The 23,302-nt window shown below is 38.4% G+C and overlaps 1 protein-coding gene across 1 annotated transcript in view; it reads right to left on the reverse strand.

Moving 5' to 3' along the window:
- Positions 1-220: 220 nt before the first annotated feature.
- Positions 221-23,302, reverse strand: part of AIG1 (androgen induced 1) — a 227,168-nt gene continuing 204,086 nt past the window's right edge. Inside the window, 2 exon segments of the mRNA XM_061207459.1 lie at positions 221-453; positions 6,979-7,142. Of these exon segments, the coding sequence (XP_061063442.1) occupies positions 416-453; positions 6,979-7,142 (202 nt within the window). The 3' untranslated portion in view covers positions 221-415.

Here is a 23,302-nt window from a genome sequence, read left to right on the forward strand (position 1 = left end):
GCCTCACATCTGCTCCTTTGACTTTCACATATTTCTCAACAAGAAACACAATAGGATTCTATTCTTCCTTGATTAAATGGAATTACAATTGCAAAAATTAAAATCCAATGACCAATTTTAATTTTAAAAATTAGAAGAGGTAAAAAAAAAAAAAAGAAAAAAGATGTTATTATCAATAATGAATTTGGAAAGAATTCTTTAAAACACAATTGAGGGCAAGTTATTTTGGAAATATCTGTATTTTATTCTTATATATATATATTTCTGCATAAAAGGTGTTCCCTCTCTCTGGGGCAGGGAGGTGAAGGCGGATTCCAATGGTTTCTTTGAAGCTTCCTCTCCTGCATTACCAATGCCCGGGGGTAATGAGTCTTCATTGGTGGCTCCATCCTGCTCTTCTGTTTAGACTTAGATCTCATTCCAATTTAGGCTTCTCTTTCTCTTCTTCCATACCTAGAAATACAGGCAAAGTTCTTTATTTGGACATCAGATTAAACTAGGAGCAGGTTTGCCACTCTCATCTCTCCACACTTCTCCCCACAAACCCTTCATGCCCACCCTTTTTCTCCTCGCTAAGAAGAAAAGTCATTTACAACTTTCTCCAGAAACTTCCTCAGTGACCTCCCTCCCTACCCTTCCCCCCAAATCGGGACATAACTTCTCTGAGACACACCCAGCTCTTAAGGCCTCTGGGAGTGAGGGACGCGAGTTAGTTCTTGACTCGTTGAGTTTGCACAGAAATCCCAACCAGACTGCCTTGTAACCAGCTTCTAGCAACAGGAGGTGTGGAGCTGATGAGTTTCAAAGAGACCTCATTTATTTTTATTTTACTCCTGTCCCTTCCCAAGGCAAGGACTCTGGATTTTCAAAAGCAAATCTTTTTTATTTGTTTTGTTTTGTTTTTAAGGCCCATAGAGAGCTTATTAGCCACAAGAACTATTTATTTCCAGACCCACGTGTACTTAAACTCAAGTTCTCCCTCTGTTCTACCCAGGCCTGGTAGAACTATGTTTTTCTTCCTGAAAGACTCATACGTACCGGACTGGTAAGACCTTGCCTGTTGTCTGTAATGAATAGTTAGTGATATTTCATTTTCCCGGAGATGAAAATGTTTAAGTGATTCTCATAAATTAAAGTTAAATCTGGCAAATGCTCCCCACTTCTTTTTTCTTTTGCTTCTACGTAAACACCTTTCTCCTAACACCAAATTCTCAGAGCCTTTTTGCTGGAACAAAAGAACCCCAGATGCTGCATTGCAGGTTTTGTTGGTATTCTCTTATAAGTTGCAAATTCTCTGAAGGTAGAGCCCTTAACTGTTTTGTTCCTGATTATATCCCAAGCACCTAACACAGTGTCTGTCTGACAGTAGGAGTTCAATTAATCTTTATGGAATAAATTAATAAACGGTGAACATAGAGAAGGCCGAACTAGTGGGAAAGCAGTAGAATGAAACATGGAGGGTCGTCACAATAGGGCTTAGAGTAGGAGAGACACCCCTGCGTCTTCCCCCAGCTCCCAGCTCCTAGCACCATGTGTTTGTGTGATCAGGGTGGTAGCAGCGGAATGCGGGTAACATTCTCAGAACAGGTGTCCTTAGACAGTCTTTTAGGTTTGGTTTTCATGACTAAGGAACTGGCAGAGATCTATAACACTTTTTCCAAAGTACTTCTCAGAAATCATGTTAAGGAAAACTTCAAATTGAAGAGTAAGGACGTCTGAAGGGAGGAGAAATAGGGTTGAGGGGGAGAAGGCAGGAGATGGCTTAGTTGTTGGGTAACCAAGGCAAAGGCAGAAAAACACAACATAGATTCTGTTCAAACAGCACACATGACTTGGGTCCCAGCTCTGTCCCATGTTCCCTCTCCTGTGGAGAAGCTAATAACTGCTTGCTTTTCTTTTCAAAGTCTCTTTTCTCCTAAGTGTTCTCCTGCAGATGGGTTGAGTTGGCAGCAATAGTGGAATCTTAAAAAGCGGGGGTGGAGAACAAGGGGTGTTCATTGACCCAGACAGGGAAAATGGCTCCCCACCTACTTTAGTTTGGCAGCTTTGAGGTGGAGGGAAAAAATTAGACAGCTGTAAATAATATTTGGAAGAACCAGAGGTATAATTTCCACACAACTAGCAGAAAGAAACCTGTCACAAAGCTGAGGCAGGATGCTCTTTCAGAAACGTAGAGGAAGAGCTGATTGACCCTGAGAGAGTCAGTCACATGTGGTTCCCCCATGCTGGGAGAGGGGCCTGCCGGGCGGCGCTGGAACCCTGGAGGCCTGCATGGGACATGAGCTGGATGGAAGGCTGGGGGAGAACAAAGGCGGAGGTTTCTGTCACATGGGCCTGGCTCCGACCTCCTCGCCCTTCTCCTCTTTTACCTGCTTTCTCCGCCCTCACCCCAACCTTTCACTTTTGGACACTTGCATTTCTCGTCGTATAAAATTTGACTTTAATAAGACTGGTCACCCCAGTCAGACACACTGGAATTAGAATAAATTTTTAGCTTAAGCACAGAATATTTCAGCAATTATAGGCTGAACTGTGTCTCCCTCAAATTCATGTGTTGAAGTCCTGATGCCCAGGGCCTCAGAATGTGAGAGGAGGCCAAGGGTGTGTCTGCACAACCATTTGCTAAAGAGATGAGGCATGTGACTCATGGATCCAAGGAACCATCTCAGTAGAAGCCAGGAAGGACCTGTGGGAGACCTCTCATCTGATGACTTGGAACCCCACGAATTACATGGGAGAATTCTGTACCAGCAGAAACACAGCCAGCCTGGACTGAAAGAGACAGAGACAGGATGAAATAAAGGAAGAATGAATCTGAAGGTGGCTCAGGGGCTGGCTGCTCCTTGGCCCCAGAGGGCTGCCACCCAGCGCCAAGAGGGCGGGGCCACACCCCCCCTTCCTGATGAGTCCTGAGGATATGGCATTCAGCCAAAGAGGATTATTCTCAAGCCTTAAACTCGAACGGAATTTGTCCTGCTAGCTTTCAAACTTGGTTGAGAACTGTGACCCTTTTCTCCCTATGATTCTTTTTTTTGGAAAGGGGAATGTATGTTCTATGCCTGTTCCACCACTGTGTTTTGGAAGTAGATAAACTTCTGTCTGGTTTCACAGGTTCACAACTGGAGAGCAATTTTGCTTCAGGATGAATCATACCCTGGGTCTTACCCATACCTGATTTAGATGATATTTAAGATGAGATTTTGGACATAAGTGTTGATGCTGGAAATACTTTGGGGGTTGTTGGGAATGTACTTTGCATGAATGAAGGACATGAATTTTGGGGGGCAGAGGTAGAATGTTATGGGCTGTATTGTGTCTCTTCAAACATAACCCGTCTTACCTCAGAATGTGATTGTATTTGGGAATAGGGTCTTTTCCAAGTTAAAATTAGGGTGAGCCCTAATCAAATATGGCTGATGTCTTTACAAAAAGGGGAAATGTGGAGATAGCCTCACGTATAGGGGAGAATGCCATGTAAACATGAAGACGGTCATCTACAAACCAAGGAGAGAGGCCTGGGCCAGATCCCTCCCTCACAGTCCTCAGAAGCAACCAATCCTGCCAATCTCCCGATTTTGGACTTCAGGCCTCCAGAACTGTGGGACATTACATTTCTATTGTTTAAGCTCTTTAGTGGCCCTTTGTTGTAGCTTCCCTAGCAAACCAATGTAACATCCACAAAGCCACCTTGAGTTACTTTCTTTTATTTTCTTTTATTTATTTTTTAAAAAAATATTTATTTATTTTGGCTGCATTGGGTCTTCGTTGCTGTGCGCGGGCTTTTCTCTAGCTGCAGCGAGCGGGGGCTACTCTTTGTTGCGGTGCGTGGGCTTCTCATTGCGGTGGCTTCTCTTGTTGCAGAGCATGAGCTCTAGGTGTGTGGGCTTCAGTAGTTGCAGCACGTGGGCTTAGTAGTTGTGGCTCGTGGGCTCTAGAGCACAGGCTCGGTAGTTGTGGCTCACGGGCTTAGTTGCTCCGCAGCATGTGGGATCTTCCTGGACCAGGGCTCGAACCCGTGTCCCCTGCATTGGCAGGCGGATTCTTAACCACTGCACCACCAGGGAAGTCCGAGTTACTTTCTTTTAAAAAGAGCAAATGCTTCATTGTTAATTTAGCCTATTTTAAGGGCTTTTTGTTCACAGTTCATATCAGGCTTATCTGTTTTGTTATTTTATAAGCTAGATCCATGATTCTGAGTAAAATTTCTGAGCTCTCATGTGTCTGGGTTTCCAATGGTGACATTCTGATGGTTTACTAGAAATAACAGAGGATTGAACATCAGTCAGAAGGTGTTGACTTTGCAACCACTTATTTTTTTTTTTAATTAATTAATTAATTTATTTATGGCTGTGTTGGGTCTTCGTTTCTGTGCGAGGGCTTTCTCTAGTTGTGGCAAGCGGGGGCCACTCTTCATCGCGGTGCGAGGGCCTCTCACTATTGCGTCCTCTCTTGTTGCGGAGCACAGGCTCCAGACGCGCAGGCTCAGTAGTTGTGGCTCACGGGCCCAGTTGCTCCGCGGCATGCGGGATCTTCCCAGACCAGGGCTCGAACCCGTGTCCCCTGCATTGGCAGGCAGATTCTCAACCACTGTGCCACCAGGGAAGCCACAACCACTTATTTTGGTGGGTCACTTATTGCTGGGCCTCAGCTGCCTCTTAGTAAAAAAAAAAAAAAAAAAAAAAAAAAAAATTGGCATAGATGGTTTCTAATCTAATTTTTGATTCTAAGATTCTGTAATAATGTGATTTTTATTTTGAAGTTGAAGCCAACATAACCAAGTGAAGGAAGCTGAGCCATTAAAAATCTGTAAAGATGGATCCAAGGAAGGGGGCTCAAATGTGGTATTCCTGCTCCTTGGGGGGTTTTATTTGGGGTGTAATAAAGGTACTCAGGATTGTAATACTGTACTTGATTGTATTCAATTCCTTCTAATACACACACATGCACAGAAACGACTGCTTTTAATCAACAGTTTCAAACTCAACTACCTACAGAACCAAGCCACTGTGAGGGAGCAAAATGGCCTGGTGAGAACTAGGGAAAATTAAAGGGCCATATAACGGGGGCAACTGATACTCATTTCTAATCCATTGTTGCCAGAAGAGGATAGCGGGCTTGGTGTTGCCACATGTTAAAATACTTGATTAGCTGAGAAATCTGTCCTTTATGTGAAATCTCCCAATTTTTAAATGTTGGTTCAAAAACAAAAATCCTATGTAGGCCTAACAAAACTTTTTGGCAGGTAAAATTTGGAGGAGGCCATCAGTTTGCAATCACTCTCATAAACAAAAAAGATGCACTTGACACAAAACATCTGCCTCTGGGGAATTAACTAGATGGTTCCATGTAGATAAAATTAATCTCTACATCTGAAATGAGTTACAAAATGTTAGTCAACCTTAACTCATGTTATTAAGAGAATGGCACAAATTAAATTGGACAGATCATTAAAAACAAGAAACAAAAACCTTAGCTTCACTATTCATTTTTAACGTCTAACTCAAAGCTGCTAAAAAGCAATATTCTATTAATCTAGACTGGAGTTTTTCTCTCCTGGTTTTCAGGCAATCTTCTCTTAGAAGTAGTAGAACAACGGCCAAATGAACTTTGGAATCGAGCTAATCAAGGGGAAACAGGAGTCATAAGTACTTCCTGAATAACATAGATTGGACACATTAGCTTAAATTTAAATATAGCCTTTCTCCCAAGAAGCTGAGAAAAGTTTATATTTTGTTTTGAAAATATTTTTGTAAGTTAACTAAATATTTTTATAAGTTATCTAATAGAGAAAGATTACAATTCCCATTGAACAGAGAAGAAAATCATTAAAAGATTAATTTCTGGTCCCCCAAGCTGTAGCCGGAATTGGTAAAAATATTTAACACTTTTTCTAATAGACCACTGCCTAAAATCAAGCCAGCTACTGAGAAAGGAAACCCTCAAATTCCTCTGGGCCATTTAACATTGGCTAACACCTTGACGCATACAGTCCTAGAAGATCCATGCACAGAAGAAGTCCAATTCAATAACATGCAATGACTATGTTTTATTTGTCTAATTAGATCAACTTCCTGGCATAGTATTTGGCACAAAGGAGGGTGCTCAATGTTTGTGGATCAGAGATTATTTGCAGGTGATGTCTACAATGTTGTGACTGTATCGGAGGCGATACCCAGAGGTCTCTAAAATCCCCAAACCATCTTGCCTTTGGATGTATTTTCATGCAGGACTCAAATCACTACATATCTGTGCTGTCGTTTTTTCCACCTTCCTATTTTTACGTTATCTGACATACACTTTGGACAAGTTTTGTTTTGCACAGCTGGGGTAAGATTACGTGCCTTGCCAAGATGGAGGCTCTGCCATAAATAGAAACAAAAGGGAAATCAAATCATAGGTGAAGAGAGTTTTTGCAGCAATGAAGTATTACCCTTTACTGCCCGTCCCTCTTTGCCACCTTCAAGTCTTGAATATGACAGTCACTGCGTCATCACACTTGCCAGAGGTATTCTGCACTGCTGAGAGTTCTGGCAGAGTGGTGGCAAGCCCTCTTGGAAGCTGCTGCGCCCACGCGAAGGATGATGTAAGAAGTGGAGATTTGGCTGATTTCTAATGAGACTGTTTGGTTACATTTAATAATTTGTCTATTTCACCGGGGGGTCCCTTTAGCTACAGCAGTGTTTTGTTAGTCAGAGTGAACTTCCTAAACTTTTTTTTTCTGCTAACGCTACATTTCTCCCTATAAAATTTTATAGACATGCTTCTTTTGTCTTAGATTTGGATGTTTTACTAGCTAATATGACAAAGTGAGTAATAAACCTTTCAGGTAACTGCCAGCAGCTCAAATTAATATGGTAGTTATAAAAATGAAACTCTTCATAAGGGATCCTGTGCTACAGTGGAATTTTCCATCCGTCTCTGCACACACTCTTTTAGGCAGCAATTCTTTTCTTTTATGCTCCCCCAAACAATACTTACTTCTCTGTGTATCCCAGATATAGCTGTTCAGAACTTCTCCCAGCAGGTACAAAAAGTTCATTAAGATGGTTGTAGACCCAAAGAAGAGGATTCTGGCTCCTGGGCCAATGTGTTCCAGGAAAGGGTACACCCACATCCCCGTTACGTGATGCACCCAACACACCCTGCAGTGGAATCGGAAACGAGACAGAGACAGCAGTTACTCTCGTGTCAGATTTTAAAGCTGCTGATATTACAAATACAGACCCCCTACTCCAAACATTCTTCAGCAATGCCAGTCGCCGTTTGCTTCTGATACTCCGCAACATCCCAAGTGTCTGTCAGCTGAGAAATGGATGAGCAGAATGCTGTGTACACATACAATAGAACAATCTTCAGCCATAAAGAGGAACGAAATTCTGACCTTGAAAACTTAATGCTAAGTGAAATAAGCCAGACACAGAAGGACAAATATTATATGACTCCAATTATATAAGATACTAGAATACCTAGAATACTTCACAGAGATGAAATGTATAATAGAGGTTACCAGGGCCTGGGGGGAGTGGGGAATAGGGAATGATTGTATATGGTACAGAGCTTAAGTTGGGGATAATGATAATATTTTGGGTATAGATAGTGATGATGCTTATATAACAACGTGAATGGATTCAATGACACTCAATTGTACCCTTATAAATGCTTAAAATGATAAATATTATGTTGTGCTATGCATATTTTACCAAAATAAAACATTTCCACGGGGTGGAAATTAGGAAAAAAATATCTAAAAATTTCCTTGGTGGAGGGAGTCAATAATGAAAGAAAAGATTGAGAAACACTGCCGTAGAGGGGAGAGGCACTCATTAAGCCCACCCAGGTCACCCTGACTAATTGTCCAAACTAAAAGATTTTTACCAAAAGAGGAAGCCAAGCTAGTCACAATTAAAAACAAAAAACAAAAAAACTGAAGCATTTGTGAGAATCAACAGAAGTTAAGTTGAACTACCCTAAAGGATTCTGATGCATCATATTTTGTTTGAATTTCATATAATTTTCACATGTCTTGAAATATTCATCTTCTTTTGATTTTTTTCCAATCATTAAATAATGTAAAAACCATTCTTAGCTGGGTCATAAAAGAACAAAAAAAGAAAAACAGACGGTGGGTGGGCTGGATATGGCCCACTGGCTGTAGTTTGCTGCTCCCTAATTTAAGTAGTTCTTTGTATAATGGCCAACAGGCACATGAAGAGGTGCTCAACATCACTAATCATCAGGGAAATGCAAGTCAAAACCACAGTGAGATATCATCTCATACTTGTCAGAATGGCTATCCTCAAAAAGTCAAGAAATAATAAGTGTTGGTGAAGATGTAACGAAAAGGGAACCGTAATATACATTGGTGGGAATGTAAGTTGGTGCAGCCACTATGGAAAACAGTATGGCAGTTCCTCAAGAAATTAAAAATAGAACTACAATATGATCCAGCAATTCCACTCCTGGAATTATACCTGAAAAAAATGAAAACACTAATTCATAAAGATATATTCACTCCAATGTCCATAGCGGCATTATTTGCAGTAGCCAAGATACGAAAACTATCTTAAGTGTTCATCAGCAGATGAATGGATAAAAATGTGGTATATATACACAATGAAAAATTACTCAGCCATAAAAAAAATGAAATTTTGCCATTGCAACAACATGGATGGGCCTGGAGAGAATTATGCTTAGTGAAATAAATTAGAGAAAGACAAATACTGTATGTTATCACTTATATGTGCAATCTAAAAAATACAACAAATGAGTTAACAAAACAGAAACAGACTCACAGTTACAGAGAATAAACTAGTGGTTACCAGAAGGGAGAAGTGTGAGGGGAGGGGCAAGATAGGTGAAGGGGATTAAGAGGTACAAACTACTAGGTACAAAATAAGCTACAAGGATGTAATGTACAACACAGGGAATATAGCCACTATTTTATAATAATTTTATATGGAGTATAATCTATAAAAATATCGAATCACTATGTCGTACATCTGAAACTAATATGATATTGTAAGTCAACTATACTTCAATTTAAAAAAGTAGTTCTTTTTATTTCACAAAGGACCTTCATGCACATTATCTTATTTAGTCTTCTCAGCAATCCCAGATATAGCATGTCATCCTCATTCTACTGAGGTAAAAATCAGAGTTTATAGAGTATAGTCAGAATATGTCAGAACTGACAATGGAAATGTAAAATTCTCAGGTTAGGGAAGTGGATAGCTATTCTGAGTATATAATCCCCCTTACCTTATTCAAGCACCCTATGAAGTACGATTATCCCCATTTCACAGATAAAGAAACTGAGACTAGATTAAAGAACTTGTCTTTAAAAATGGCAAAGCTGGGAAAGGAACGCACATCTGATTTCTTTTCTCCTGCATGGACTTGCTTCTTTATATGAGGCATTTAATATTGTCTCCAAAAACAAAGAGAAGGTTTTCTTTTGTTTTCTTTTCTTTTGTTTTTAAGTTGTTTTGACTTAGTAGGTCATCATACCATCTCAGATATAGAAGTCCTGTTATGTGGGGTTTCACCTGGATTGGTGTGAATGATGCATCCACTTGTCTTAACAGGTTGTGTGCTTTCACAATTTGTTTCCTTGATATAATTAGGGCTCAATTTTCTGCACAAAAATGACTCATGGCCTTGCTCATCTATTTGTGGAGAGTTCTCAGTTCTTGGTTGACTTTCAATTTCTATCTCATTCTAAGACCTTCTCATCTTAGTGCCCAAACAGCTTATGCTTAAGGTAATGATGTCAATTTAAATTTTAGTCTAAAAAAATTGATAACCATAGTGTGTGTGCATGTGCATACATATATATGCATATGCTATAGTATTATGAGACTTCTGGGGTTGACTATTTTATTAAATGTACCTCCAATTTCATTCACTTGAATGTGCAATTAAGAATGAAATTTATTAATGCCTCCTGGCTGAGTTGTGCTTCACACTAGGGATACAGAAGCAAATGAGGCAAAGGTGATTCTTGTTCTCACGCAGTACAGTCTAACAAGGAATACAGATATTCACAGAGAAAACACAAGTGTAGTCAGAATTAGGGTAAGTGTAGGAGTGTCATGGGGGCACAGGGATCATTCTCTGCTTTTTTGTGAACCTTACACTTACCATTAGGCATTCTTTCTCTTGTGTGTTCACCTTCCTTTCAAACCAGTTTTTTCACAGCTGATGAATATGCTCAAATGCTTTTCATTCAAACACAATCAAAAGGTTTCCATCAACTTCACAAATACTGCTCTATATCTCTCCTTCTCTTCAAAGACAAACTTCTCCAGTGAGTCTACACTCATTGATTCCTGGGCTGTACTCTGCACGCCTCCTCCTCCAACAGTCTGGCTTCTTTTCTTATGCTTCACCAAAACATATTGGCTCTTCGACCTCAATTTCTCCTGTTTTCTTCCTACCTTTTTGGCTGCTCTTCTTGGTTTCCTTTCTAAGTTCACCCTTTACTCCAGCCATTAAACGTTGAATTTCCTTAAGGATTGGCTTTTAAACACTCTTCTCATATTATGTCTTCTTGGTTGATGAGTTCTTCCATGTTCAATGCTGCATGTCTACCACCTATACAGATATTCCACAGATCTATGTCCTAATCCAGATTTCTCCTCTGTTCCAGAACAGTTGATCAAATAGTCCTCAGAACATCTCATTTTACACATCTTAATGGTACCTCAAACTCCATACAGCTACAGCCAAAGTCATGCTTTTTTCCAACAAGCTTGGTCCTCCTCTGGTATTCCATTTCATTCAATGGTACTATCATTCATTCCGTTTTGTAACTCAAGCCTGGGGGTCATCTTTGCTGTGTCCATCTCTTTCACCGCATATATATATTCAGTCCATTACTTTGTCTTGTTAAGGTCGTCTCACACATCTCTCTAATAAGTCAATTTTTCCCGTCTCCATGAACAACATCTTAATTTGTGTTGTGATCATCTCTGTCTAGAGTAGTGTAATAGTTTCTAGTTTGTCTCTGCATTTATTTTTGCCTCCTTCCAGTTCATTCTCATAACCACCAGAGTGAGTGTTTCAAACTAGAAACCTGATACATTATATGCCAGCTTCAAACATGTTATTGGCCTTCCATTGCTCTTTTTCAAAGACCCCTATTTTTTTTATTAAAAAAATTTTTTTAACATCTTTATTGGAGTATAATTGCTTTACAATGGTGTGTTAGTTTCTGCTGTGTAACAAAGTGAATCAACTATACATATACATACATCCCCATATCTCCTCCCTCTTGTGTCTCCCTCCCACCTTCCCTATCCCACCCCCCTAGGTGGTCACAAAGCACCGAGCTGATCTCCCTGTGCTATGTGGCCGCTTCCCACTAGCTATCTATTTTACATTTGGTAGTATATATATGTCCATGCCACTCTCTCACTTCGTCCCAGCTTCCCCTTCCCCCTCCCCACGTCCTCACGTCCATTCTCTACATCTGTGAAAGACCCCTATTTTTAATGAAGCCTAGAGTGCCCTTCATAGAGTTGGCTTCTACCTGTCTCATACCCCCACCTCCTACCTTGCTCCTCTTACACTGGCTTTCATTTGTTTCCTTGATTTTACCATGTTCCTTCCTGCCATGTGGATTTACACATGCTTCTGTTTCTGCCTATGCTGTTAGTTATCCACCCCTTAGACTCATTAAGTTATATTTCTATTTTATAGCTTAGCTCAACTATTATAACTAACCAGCCATCACATTGGAAAGTTTTCCCTGATCTGCTAGAGTAGGTCAGATTTTATACATTCTTATAGAACCATGAATCTCTTTTATTTTTTAAGCTCTTCTTTTATTAGTACTTACATTTGAATGATATCTTCATTTGCATAATGGTTCTCCCCTTCTAGCATATCTAAGTTCTGTGAGGTGAGGGACTGAGTCTATTTCTACATACCATTGTATCCTCAGTGCTTACCACAATGCCTGTTATATAGTAGGAGAAGGAATAAATGAATAACATAGCATTTAAGCTGTGATGGGAAGGATGAGTAACAGTTAGTTGAACAAAGATGGGAGGCAAGAACTTTCTAGTCAAATGGAACAGTATGTCCAAAGACATGAAAGCAAGGGTGAATTCCCAGATGTTCAAGAAGAAACCATTCTTATTGAAATCAAGGGAGAGGGCATGAGGGGCAGGCAGGTGCCAAGCTGTGGGTGGCTTTTTAAGCCATGGTAAGAATTATAGACTCTGTCCTAGTGTGGACAACAGGAAGTCTTTGAAGGGTATTAAATAAATATGAAACAGATCAGACTGACCTGGAAAACAATTGTATCAGAAACGGTGGTGGCCAGGTCTGGAATGGTAGCATTGGGAATGAAAATTAGTTGGTAGATTTAGAGCTATTTAGACCAGTGTCCATCAAAAACTGTAGGTCATAAGCAGTTGCATGCTGTATATGGTCAGGAGAGCTGGTATCTTTAGGATGTTTGCAGGCTTGTTAGTTGGTGGCTTAAATTCAACCATGGTGGGAGTATTTATACCATAAACTGCCAAATGCTACATATCTGGCTCTCCTTGCCTCGCCTCCAGAGAGCTGGCTGTTAAACACTTGCCAGTAACCCACTGGTTACTAGCGTTTTAAAAAGCAACAACAGAAGAAAACATAATAGAAAATATCAGAAAGCCTTGCATATAACGATGATAAAATTTTTTTTGCAAAACTTCTGTTTCACTTGTATGTGTGTGTATGTGTGTGTGTGTGTGCATGCTGGTTGGGTCATGATGCAAAAGATGTTTCATTTATTTACAGTAAAATTAGTTTGAAAGGCACTGATTTAGGAAATGGAATTAAGAGAACTTGGTGATTGATTGGATTTAGGCAATGAGGGAACTGAGATGAGTTAAGGATTAATCATAGATTCCTGGCTTAATTAACTGGGTGGCGAGTGTTGCCATTTCCTGAGATAGGGAATGCTGTCAGAGAGCTGATTTGGGGGGATGATGAATTCAGTTTGGACACGTTGAGTTTGAGGCATCTGTAAGATATCCAAGTGGAGATATCTTGAAGGCAGTTACATGGGTTTGGACTGTAGAGAAAGGACTGATGTGGCAATACAGATATTGGGTTCACTGGCAAAAAGATGGTGGTTGAGGCCATCAGAACAGATTAAGGTAGAGTACACAGTATGAAGGAAGTATGTCCATAAGAGAGCCCTGAAAAAGATCAAGATTTAAGGGGTAGTTCAAGGAGGATGAGGTTAAAAAGAGGCTGAAAAAGATGGGCTGGAGACATGGAAGAAAGACAGAAGTGTAGTGCCTTGAAGCCAATGGACAAGTGGTTCCAGGGTAGAGTAGGCATCTATTATCACAGTATCTTTGAGAATTGAGAATAATTAGAAAACTGACTTTCCACCTACAGAGTGGAAGCAAGAAAAATTTCAGATTCCAAGTGGTATGTGTATCACTGAAATCTACTTTGGTTGACTAGGTATAAATGATAAATAGTAAGTAAAGAAAAATTGCCCTTGTCAAGCTCAGTAGCTCTTTCTGTCCCATGGCCAAATATCATCCTATCATATAGACCATGAATTGCGGTGGTCACTGGAGCCCTTGAGGAGTTGTAGTAAGGGAGAAATATCATCCTTCCCTTTTTTGGCTCTGTCACCCTTGTTTATCCTAAATAGACACATGTACCTATCTTACCTCAGATAACCTTTCAGTTCTTAAGATTAGTTTATTTGAAAGAGGATTGAAAAACTGATTTTATTATTCACATTTAAATAAGGAGCTAGGCTATTTGACAGCTGGGCTATTAGCGCAAAAGACACAGGACACAGACTCATATGCAGTAACAGCTAATAGCTAACGACATTGAATTCTTAGTGACAGGCAAGGTGCTAAGTGTTTTATAGGAGCAAATCTTTGGGGAAGGGATTATATTAGTACCATTTTACGGATGAAGACACCAAGGCTCTGAGAGGGTCAATAAGTGGAGAAGCGGAGATACCCACCTGAGCGGTTTAGCTCTTAGCCTGTATGCCAGGCTCCCTTCGTGCTCTGAAGACTAGGATACAATGGATGGGAACAGCTGTTAATGTGCTCGGAACCAAAAAAAATGATCCAAGTTTGAAATCTCCGTGTAAATTTTTTTCTTTTTTTCCCCACTGACTATAAAAGCAACTCGTGCTCAGTGTAGAAAATGTGTGAGATATAGAAATTTTACAAGATGTAAGATAAATCAGTTTTGGTGACATTTTAACACAAGACTGAGTCTCTTATAAAACTCAGAAATCGAATTTTACAATTTCTCCCAAGGGGAGAAAAGCCACTGCAGGGATAAAATGATTAAACACTTCCTTCAGAGAAAGCTTTGACTCACCTCTTAAGAAACAGTCACATCATACGTGCAGTTAGCCTACTGGAATTCTGCTTGGCAGGCAATGAGCCTGTGCCCCAAGGTGGGGTTAGACAAAGGATGTGCATCAGCTTCTTGCCCAGCGGATTCTGTGTGTCTCACATGGTACCTCCAACCTGATGCTTCTGAAGGACTTTTCAAGTGTAGTTTTGACCTTTGGCTCAAATGCTGACTTTAGACCTAGCCCTCTCTTTAGATCTAACTGTCTCATTTTAGGGCCAATCTAAAGGCCCCTTGGACATCTCCTGAGTATTGATTGCATGGAGACTGGTTCTTGCTACATTTCTGAGAATCTAGAATTCTGAAGTGTTCTGGAGTTCATGTACTCACTGATTTATTCAACAAACATTTCTTGAGTCCCCACTGTGTGCCAGGTGGGAGCAAGCAGCAGTTGGGGTGCAAAGGTGTGCCCTTGAGGAGGAGTGCCAAGTTTCCCACTGAAAAGGCTGTAGGTCCCAGGGAATATGACAAAGGACATTTGTCTAGAAGAGAACAGGGCTCTGAAAACGGGGCTCAACAAATTCTCCTTGGTGATGTGTATGGTGGTGCTAGAGAATTAATGTGTTAATTCACAGGCAAATACCAGATGGAGGCATCCCATCTGAAGCAGTGCTGAAACATCCTCTAGCTCAGTTACAGACATAATTTTAGAAGCTACAGACATAATTATATAATTCTTCATTTACTGCAGGTTTAATAGAGTATTCTTCAAGACAATCTTTTAAGGTAAAATCATAATTTAAAATTCGTCAAAGTCTTTTCAATGTTCTCCTTAGAGCTAGCCCAAATTTATAGAACCTGGGATGTATCTATACATGGAGCAAGGTTTATGGGTGCAGACACATGGGGCCCTGTGCTCAGAAGGGCCTCACAGTTGGCTTAATGCTCTGCTGTCACCATCTTGAAATTCGTGACAATTTTTGAACAAGGGGTTCCACACTTTTGTTTTGCTCTGGACCCCACAAATTATGTAGCAGGTCCTGTTCATGTAGTCGTGCCATTTATACTTCAGATCAACTTGCAGACCATCCACATGGTAGTCCGGTCACCTTGGGTATTATTGAACTTCTTGAGCCTCGGTCTCCCCTTTGGTAGAGGGTGTAAACAGTACTGCTTCCCTCAGAGCTGTAGTCGTTAGATAGTGTGAAGTTCTTAGCACAGTCAACTTAGGTTAGACAAAAAAACAAGCAAACCACACAAACAAGTAAGCTTTCCACTGCTTCTCCTTATGCAGAAATATAGAATATTTTCCCGAACTTCTCATACACAAAGATGTTTTCAAGGTTACTAGTCCCTCCACCCATCCCTGGGGAAACAGGCAAATTGTGTGTGCCTCCCAAAATGAATTCCTGTAATGAGGTAATGAGAGGATGTGTTTTCTTCCTGATTCTAAATCACAAATATCGGAGTAATTTATCCACAAAGGCAGGCCAATCAGCTACCTCAGAATATTTTCCCACAACAAATGTCCTGGCACACGTCTAAACTGGTTTCAAATGATTGGCTTCCTTTGGGTCCCACTTTCTACAGCCTACCTGGTCTTATGGTCATGTTGCCCTGGCGAGAATTCAATTCAAATTTCCCTTAATAAAATTCATGACTGGTTTTGCTTAACTTTAATCATTTGGACGGACCTTCTCAAAGCATACAGGTACCAAACATCAAGTTGACACATTTCTGAACACCATAGGGAACATGTGTTCTTTCTGGAGGGAGGTGGGAAGGGTGGTCAGCAAGGTATTGTTATGGCCCAAGCAATCATCAGAATTGGCTGCAGGAATGAGAAAGCCATGCGTTTAAACTACTACCTCTGGAAAAGGAGGAGGAAGAACATGGTATACCCACAACAGAAAATCATGATTTTCCATATTTTGCAGAAATGATCTCTAGTGTCTCTCTAGCACATTTCATGCATCTCCCTCTCCTAGATTCTTATTTTTAGGATTACAAACAATGTTTGGGTTATCCGTGTCATGATTACATCTTCTTTGATCCAACCTCTCTCTAAAAAATTGCCAACCTTCTTTAATAAACAGCAACATTTCCAGACATTTCTTGAGCTCCTGCTTTGTGCCAGTGCCCTGTGTCAAGTTATAGTGAGGCCATCTCTGCATTATTTGTCACATTTGTCCTCTGTGTGCTACTTCTACAACTGCTAAATGTTTCTTTTATTTTTTTTCATTCAACAAATACATATCAGGGCCTGGATGTGTCAGACATGAGTATAGCATTATGTGAAGTAGATGTGGTCCCTGCCCTTGAGACAGGGTCCCAAGTCTAACAGTAACACAGACATTAGATGACACCTTAGTATTATGCGCGAGGGAGGAGTAATAGAGTCAATTACTATTTTTAAGTTGAGTTGTAGTGTTCATTTTTCAACTTCATTTTAATTTTTGTCCAAATTAAACCATCAAAAGTTCTATAAAGCTGAAGTTAAAAAAGCAGAAACTCTCTGCCCCATCCAACTGCAGCCCTTAGTCTCCTTCCCATGCCCCATCCTCTTCCCCAGAGGAAGCCACATTTCAACAATTTCAGCTGTTTCGTTTATCTTTAGTCCCATGTTTCTTAAAAATACCCATATATTGCTGTTTCTTGACTTATCAATTTTAGATATTATCTTCTGACTTCCTAAGATGAAAGATATGGGTTCAGCTCTGTTACAATCTCTTTTCTCTTTTTTTCCTATTTTTTGCCCACAAAATACATTTGTAACATATTTACAAATGTAACATATTTTGGGAAGCTGAATACATTTTCAGTATAATATACATTTTTAATGTATAAAATACATTTTTTTCCTTATGCTTTGGTGTTGTATCTAAAACCCAAATTCCTTGTGTTTTCTTCTGGGAGTTGATGGTATTGAGTTTTACATTTAGATTTATGATGCATTTTGAGTTATTTTTTGTGAAAGGTATAAGGTTTGTGTCTAGATTCAGTTTTTTTCATAAGGACTTCTAACTGTCTCAGCACAATTTGTTGTAAAGGTATGGTTTCTTCATTGAATTACCTTTGCTCCTTTGTCAAGTATCAGTTGACTAGATTTCTACCTCTGGGCTCTCTATTTTGTTTCATTGATATTTGTGTATATTCTTTCACCAAGACCACAGTGTCTTGATTACTGCAGCTTTATAGTAAGTCTTGACATCAGGTGGTGTCAGTTCTCCAATTTTCTTCTTTTTCAATATTGCATTGGCTATTCTGGGTCTTTTGCCTTTCAACATAAAATTTAGATCCAGTTTTTTATGTCCACAAAATAACTTGCTGGGATCTTAATTGGGCTTGTGTTGAATCTATAGGTCAAGCTGGTAAGAACTGACATCTTAAAAATATTGGGTCTTCAAATCCATGAACACAGACTCTCTCTTTACTTATTTACATCTTATTTACTTCTTTCACAAGTGTTTTATAGTTTTGCATATAAATCTTGTACATATTTTGTCAGATTTTTATCTAAGTATTTCACTATTTTGATGCTAGTGTGAGTGGTATTGTTTTCAATTTCAAATACCAGTTATTCATTGCTAGTATACAGGAAATCAATTGACTTTGTATTCAGTGACTAATTAGTTCCAGGAGTTTTTTGTTAATTCTTTGGGATTGTTTACATGGACAATCATGTCATCTGTGAACAAAAACAGTTTTATTCTTTCCCTTAAATCTATATATACTTTTTACCTTCTTTTCTTGTCTTATTGCACTAGCTAGGAATGATGCACTAGGACTTCAGGAATGATGAGAGCGGACATCCTTGCCTTGTTCCCAACATTAAAGAGAAAGCATCCAGTTTTTCACCGTTAAGTATGATGTTCGCTGTGGGTTTTTTTGATAGATGTTCTTTATCAACCTCAGAAAGTTCTCCTCTATTCATACTTTGCTGAGTTTTCTTTTTTTTTTTTTAAGTCATGAATGGGTGTTGGCCTTTGTCAAATTCTTTTTCTGCATCTATTAATATCATCATACAATTTTTCCCGTTTAGTCTGTTGATGTGGTGGATTACATTAATTGATTTTTCAATGTTGACTGGCCTTGCATACCTGGAATAAATTCCACTTGGTCTTGGTGAATAAAACTTTTTATACACTGTTGGATTAGATTTGCTAATATTTTTGAGAAGTTTTACATCTATATTCAAGAGAGATATGTGTCTGTAAGTTTCCTTCTTGTAATGTCTTTCTCTAGTATTGATATTGATGGCCTCATAAAATGAGTTAGAGGGTGCTTTCTCTGCTTCTATTTTCTGAAAGAGATTGTAAAGAATTGGTATCATTTCTTCCTTAAACATTTGGCAGAATTCACCAGTAAAACCCTCTGGGCCTGAAGCTTTCTGTTTTGGAAGGTTACTAAAAATTGATTTCATTTCTCTAGTAGACGTAGGCCTATTCAGATTGTCTATTTTTCCTCTGTGAGTTTTGGTAAATTGGTCCATTTCATCTAGTTATTATCAAGTTTGTGGACACAGAGTTGTTCATAATATTCCTTAATTATTCTTTTAATGTCCATGGGATCAGTAGTGAGACTCCTCTTAAATTTCTAATATTAGTAATGTGTGTCTTCTCTGTTCTTTTCCTGGTTAGCCTGGCTAGAGCTTAATCAATTTTACTGATGTTTTCAAAGAATTAGTTTTTGGTTTTATCAATTTCCAGCTTTCAATTTCATCTATAATTTTTATTATTTTCTTTCTTCTGCTTGATTTTGGTTTAAATTGCTCTTCTTTATCTAGTCTCTTAAAGTGGAAACTTAGGTTATTGGTTTTAGATCTATTCTTTTCTAATATATGCATTTAATGCTCTGAATTAACCTCTGAGCACTGCATTCTCTGAATCCTATAAATTTTGATAAGTTGTATCTTCATCTTCTTTCAGTTCAGAATATTTTAAATTTCTCTTGACACTTCTTTGACCTGTGTAATTTATTAGCATGTTACTTAAACTCCAATTTTTTGGGATCTTTTAGATATCTTTGTTATTAATTTCTAGTTTAATTCCATTGTGGACTATGAACATATTTTGTATGATTTCTATTCTTTTAAATTTAAGATGTGTTTTCTGGATCAGAATATTATCTGTCTTGGTGAATGTTCCATGTGAGCTTGAGTAGAATGTGTACTCTGCTCTTGTTGAATAGAGTATTCTATATATGTCAATTTGATCAAGTTGATTGATGGTGCTGTTCAGGTCAACTATATCCTTACTAATTTTTTGTCTGCTTGATCTATCAATTACTGAAAAACAGTTGTTGTAATCTCCAACTATAATAGTGGATTTGAATATGTCTTCTTGTAGTTCTATCAGTTTTTCCCTCACATGGTTTGATGTTCTGTTGTTAGAAGTACACATTAAAGGTCGTTATGTCTTCTTGGAGAATAAATCCATTTTTCATTATATAGTGCTTCTCCTTATCTGTGACAATTTTGTTTGTTTTGAAGTGTGCTTTGTCTGAAATAAATATAGCTAAACCATTTTTATTTTGATTAGTATTAGCCTGTTAAACCTTTCTCCATCCCTTTACTCTTGGCCTATCTATGTCTTTATATTTAAAGTGGGTTTCTTGTAGGCAACACATATTTGGTTACGGTTATCTTTGTCTTTTAATTGATGTATTTAAACATTTACATTTAAAGTGATTATTGATATAGTTGGACTAATAACTCTTTGTAGTATCTATTTATTGTACTTGTTTTTTGTTTCTTTTTTTCTTCTCCCTTGTTTCCATTTTCTCTGGTTTTAATTAAGTGTTTTATATGCTTCCATTTTCTCTTCTCTCTCAGAATATCAATTATACTTCTTTTTGCAAATATTTTCTAGTGTTTCATGTTCATAACTAATATAAGTCCACTTTCAAATACTGATTCATAGGTAGTACAGATACCTAATACAGGGTATTCTCACTTCCTCGTTTCCATCCCTTATAACTTCGTTGTCATTCATTTCATTTATCCACATACATTGTTACTATTGTAATTTTGAGGAACACTTCTCTAATAGATCAATTAAGAGTAAGAAAAATAAATATTTTATTTCATCTTTACTTATTCTTTTTTCTATGTTATTCCTTTCTTTATGTAGATCCAAGTTTCTGAACTTCATGCTTTTCTTTCTCCCTAAAGAATATCTTTTAACATTTCTTCTAGGACAGGTTTGCAGGCAATGAATTCCTTCAGGGTTTTTTTTTTTTTTTTGTCTGAGAAAATCTTTATTTTTCCTTCACGTTTGGAGGATAATTTTGCTGGATAAAGAATTCTAGGTTGTTGGTTTTTCCTTTCAACATTTTGTAATTGAAGTCAATTGTAAATAAAGCAATGGAAACTATAGATAAATGAACACTGACCTCAGAATTTTTTTCTTTTGCAAGACCTTAACTGCTTGCCCTAGCTTTTTCTCCTTCTGGTATCCAGTAAGTCCCCCAGTTTCTAGTCCTGCTGACTTTGAATCTCTCCCTTGAACTCATTCTTCTCTGTTCATTGGGAAAGCCCACATTTCCTCTATCATCCACCCCACCTGAAAGGTAAATGGATGCTTCCCAACAACTTCAAGCTGGAAACCTTCAACCCTTGATTCAGTTTAAATTTCTTCCATCTCAGTCTTGGGTCCTTTCCATTTCTGTCTCACCAGCCACACTCTTATCCAATTCCATAGTAATGCCTACTCTCGATCTCACTGAAGTTTTCTTTCTAAAGTATTTTAAAATATATTTAATATCTGGCATAATTTTACATACCTCCACGTATTTTACACTTACTTGAGCCATTTATGATGAAGGCTAGTACTACAAGGGAAAGCCCTATAGAGCCCTGTGGAGATTTCATGAATTTAAGTAGCTAAAACTAAAGCACTAAAGTCTTACCAGTTCATAAACGTTTTCGGATCTCCTAGTCTCTGGGAAGGAGAAAAGTAAATTAAATTAAGAGTTACAGTTTTTATTCTCTCCTGAGTAAGTGGCAGAAATGATGTTTTGGGAGGACTGAATAGAAAAATAATGTTAAACCTTAGTAAATTCTTCCATTTGAATGACTGAGTACCAGTTGACTTCTCCAGCGATCTCTGTTAGAACAAGCCAGGCTGCATCATAGAGCTCCCATGTGCTGCTGTGAACTCCAATAACTGATTCACAACCAATGGGAATGACACCTCCCAGTTACATTTATTTTTAAACAACAAAGACAGTGGGCAAATCCAGGTGTTGAGTCACTAGGAAAGATGAACACCTACACAAACACAACAAAAATCCAGAAGCAATTTTCTTTCCACAGTGTTATCCTTTATATGTTAAAAAGCTGATTTTTTTCTTCCCTAGTTTCACATTGCACTCTTCTTAGTTACAATCACAAACTTGTCTTTCGTAAGATTCAGCACTATCCTGGTCATCATTTAGCTCTATTTGTCCCTAGAGTAATGATATGAGGCCACTGAAGGTCATTAATAGGACATAATATAAGATCAAAGGGACATTAGTCCCGCTTCATGGACAGCTGCTTAAAAGAAAACCTGAGGGGACAGCATGTCCTCCTTTGGTGTTGCACCCAAAGACCAGCTTCCTGACTCTACTGGCATTACCAATATTCTATTTCTTTTCATTAAGCAGTGACATGGTGAGTATTTGGATACTGTCTATGTTTCAAATGGGAATAACAAAAGAAGGACTGCTACCATGGAAACCCACCTGGTGGCCTTTGTGGTGAGCTCCTTGCTACTTGAATACATGCAAACTCCACACAATAAAGGGCTGATCAACATTAGGCATAAAGCTTCTCTGCAAGAGCACTGATTCTTAACTTTAATGAATGCCTTGGACATTGCAATCTGACGCAGCATTATTCTTGTCCAACCTCATTATTAGATAAACACAGGGGAACTTGCATTAAGATATACTTTGGATTGCAAAGCAAGAGTCAATTTAAGGCCATCTCCCACTATCTGTCTCTTGTAAAAACAAGCTACATAGTTAGTTTAAAGATGCATGCACTCAGAAATAAACTACTGAAAGCAAACTAGGAAGCTGGATCATTGCCAGCTACATTTCAATAGATCAACCTCACTTAATTTGTATGTGTCCAATATTGCTTCCTCTACACAGTGCTTTCCTCAAAGGAAAATTAATTCAAAGGCTTGGAGCATACAATGTTTTAAATGTTGCTGAATTTTATATGCATAAATATTTTAAAAAAGGATTTATTTGGTTAAGTTCAGGGACTATCCCTATTAACTCACTATGCTAGTAAAATTTTTAATTTTCCATAATATTTAATATTTTGGGGGAGTATACATAGTCAAAATTTTAACTGAGTTAACAAAAGGAATAAAAAATTGAGTTAACAAAATTGATGGTACCCCATGGGGGGTATATCACTAGTAGTTTTCTTTCTTTTGAAAAAGCACTTTCACCCTTCCCAGTGTCAATTAAGAGTCTATCTCTCTAATGCTAGATTACATTTGAAATCCTGGCTAGTATCCTATTCTTCTTTACCTGTTTTCACCTGGGTGAACAGCTTCTTGCCACTTTGATTTATATTCTAGAGACCTTCATTCAAGAATGGAATACCAAACGTGGACAAAGAAAGAAAATGGAAGAATAGATGAACTAATATTTCTGAAATATTTATTTCCAACTTTGATGGAAAACTTATTCCGAAATACAAATAAATATGTTTTGAAAAACATTAATCACTCTAGTTCTCACTTATCAAGGGTGTGAAAATTGATCTCTGAGGAATTGCAACCGTCAGTGTGTTGGAAAGACAGCCATATTACTATCCTACCCCAGTTCTCAGCATCTTTGACCCTCATTGACTCACGGTTTTTAAAGTATACATCACTCATTCATTCATTTATTCCTTCAAAATGTACTGAGCCTTGATTATGTACCAGGCTTTGTCTGAGGCACTAAGGATCACATGGAGAATGTCGTA

The sequence above is a fragment of the Eubalaena glacialis genome, chromosome 12 (assembly GCF_028564815.1).
Source record: "Eubalaena glacialis isolate mEubGla1 chromosome 12, mEubGla1.1.hap2.+ XY, whole genome shotgun sequence".
NCBI classification, from domain to species: Eukaryota; Metazoa; Chordata; class Mammalia; order Artiodactyla; family Balaenidae; genus Eubalaena; species Eubalaena glacialis.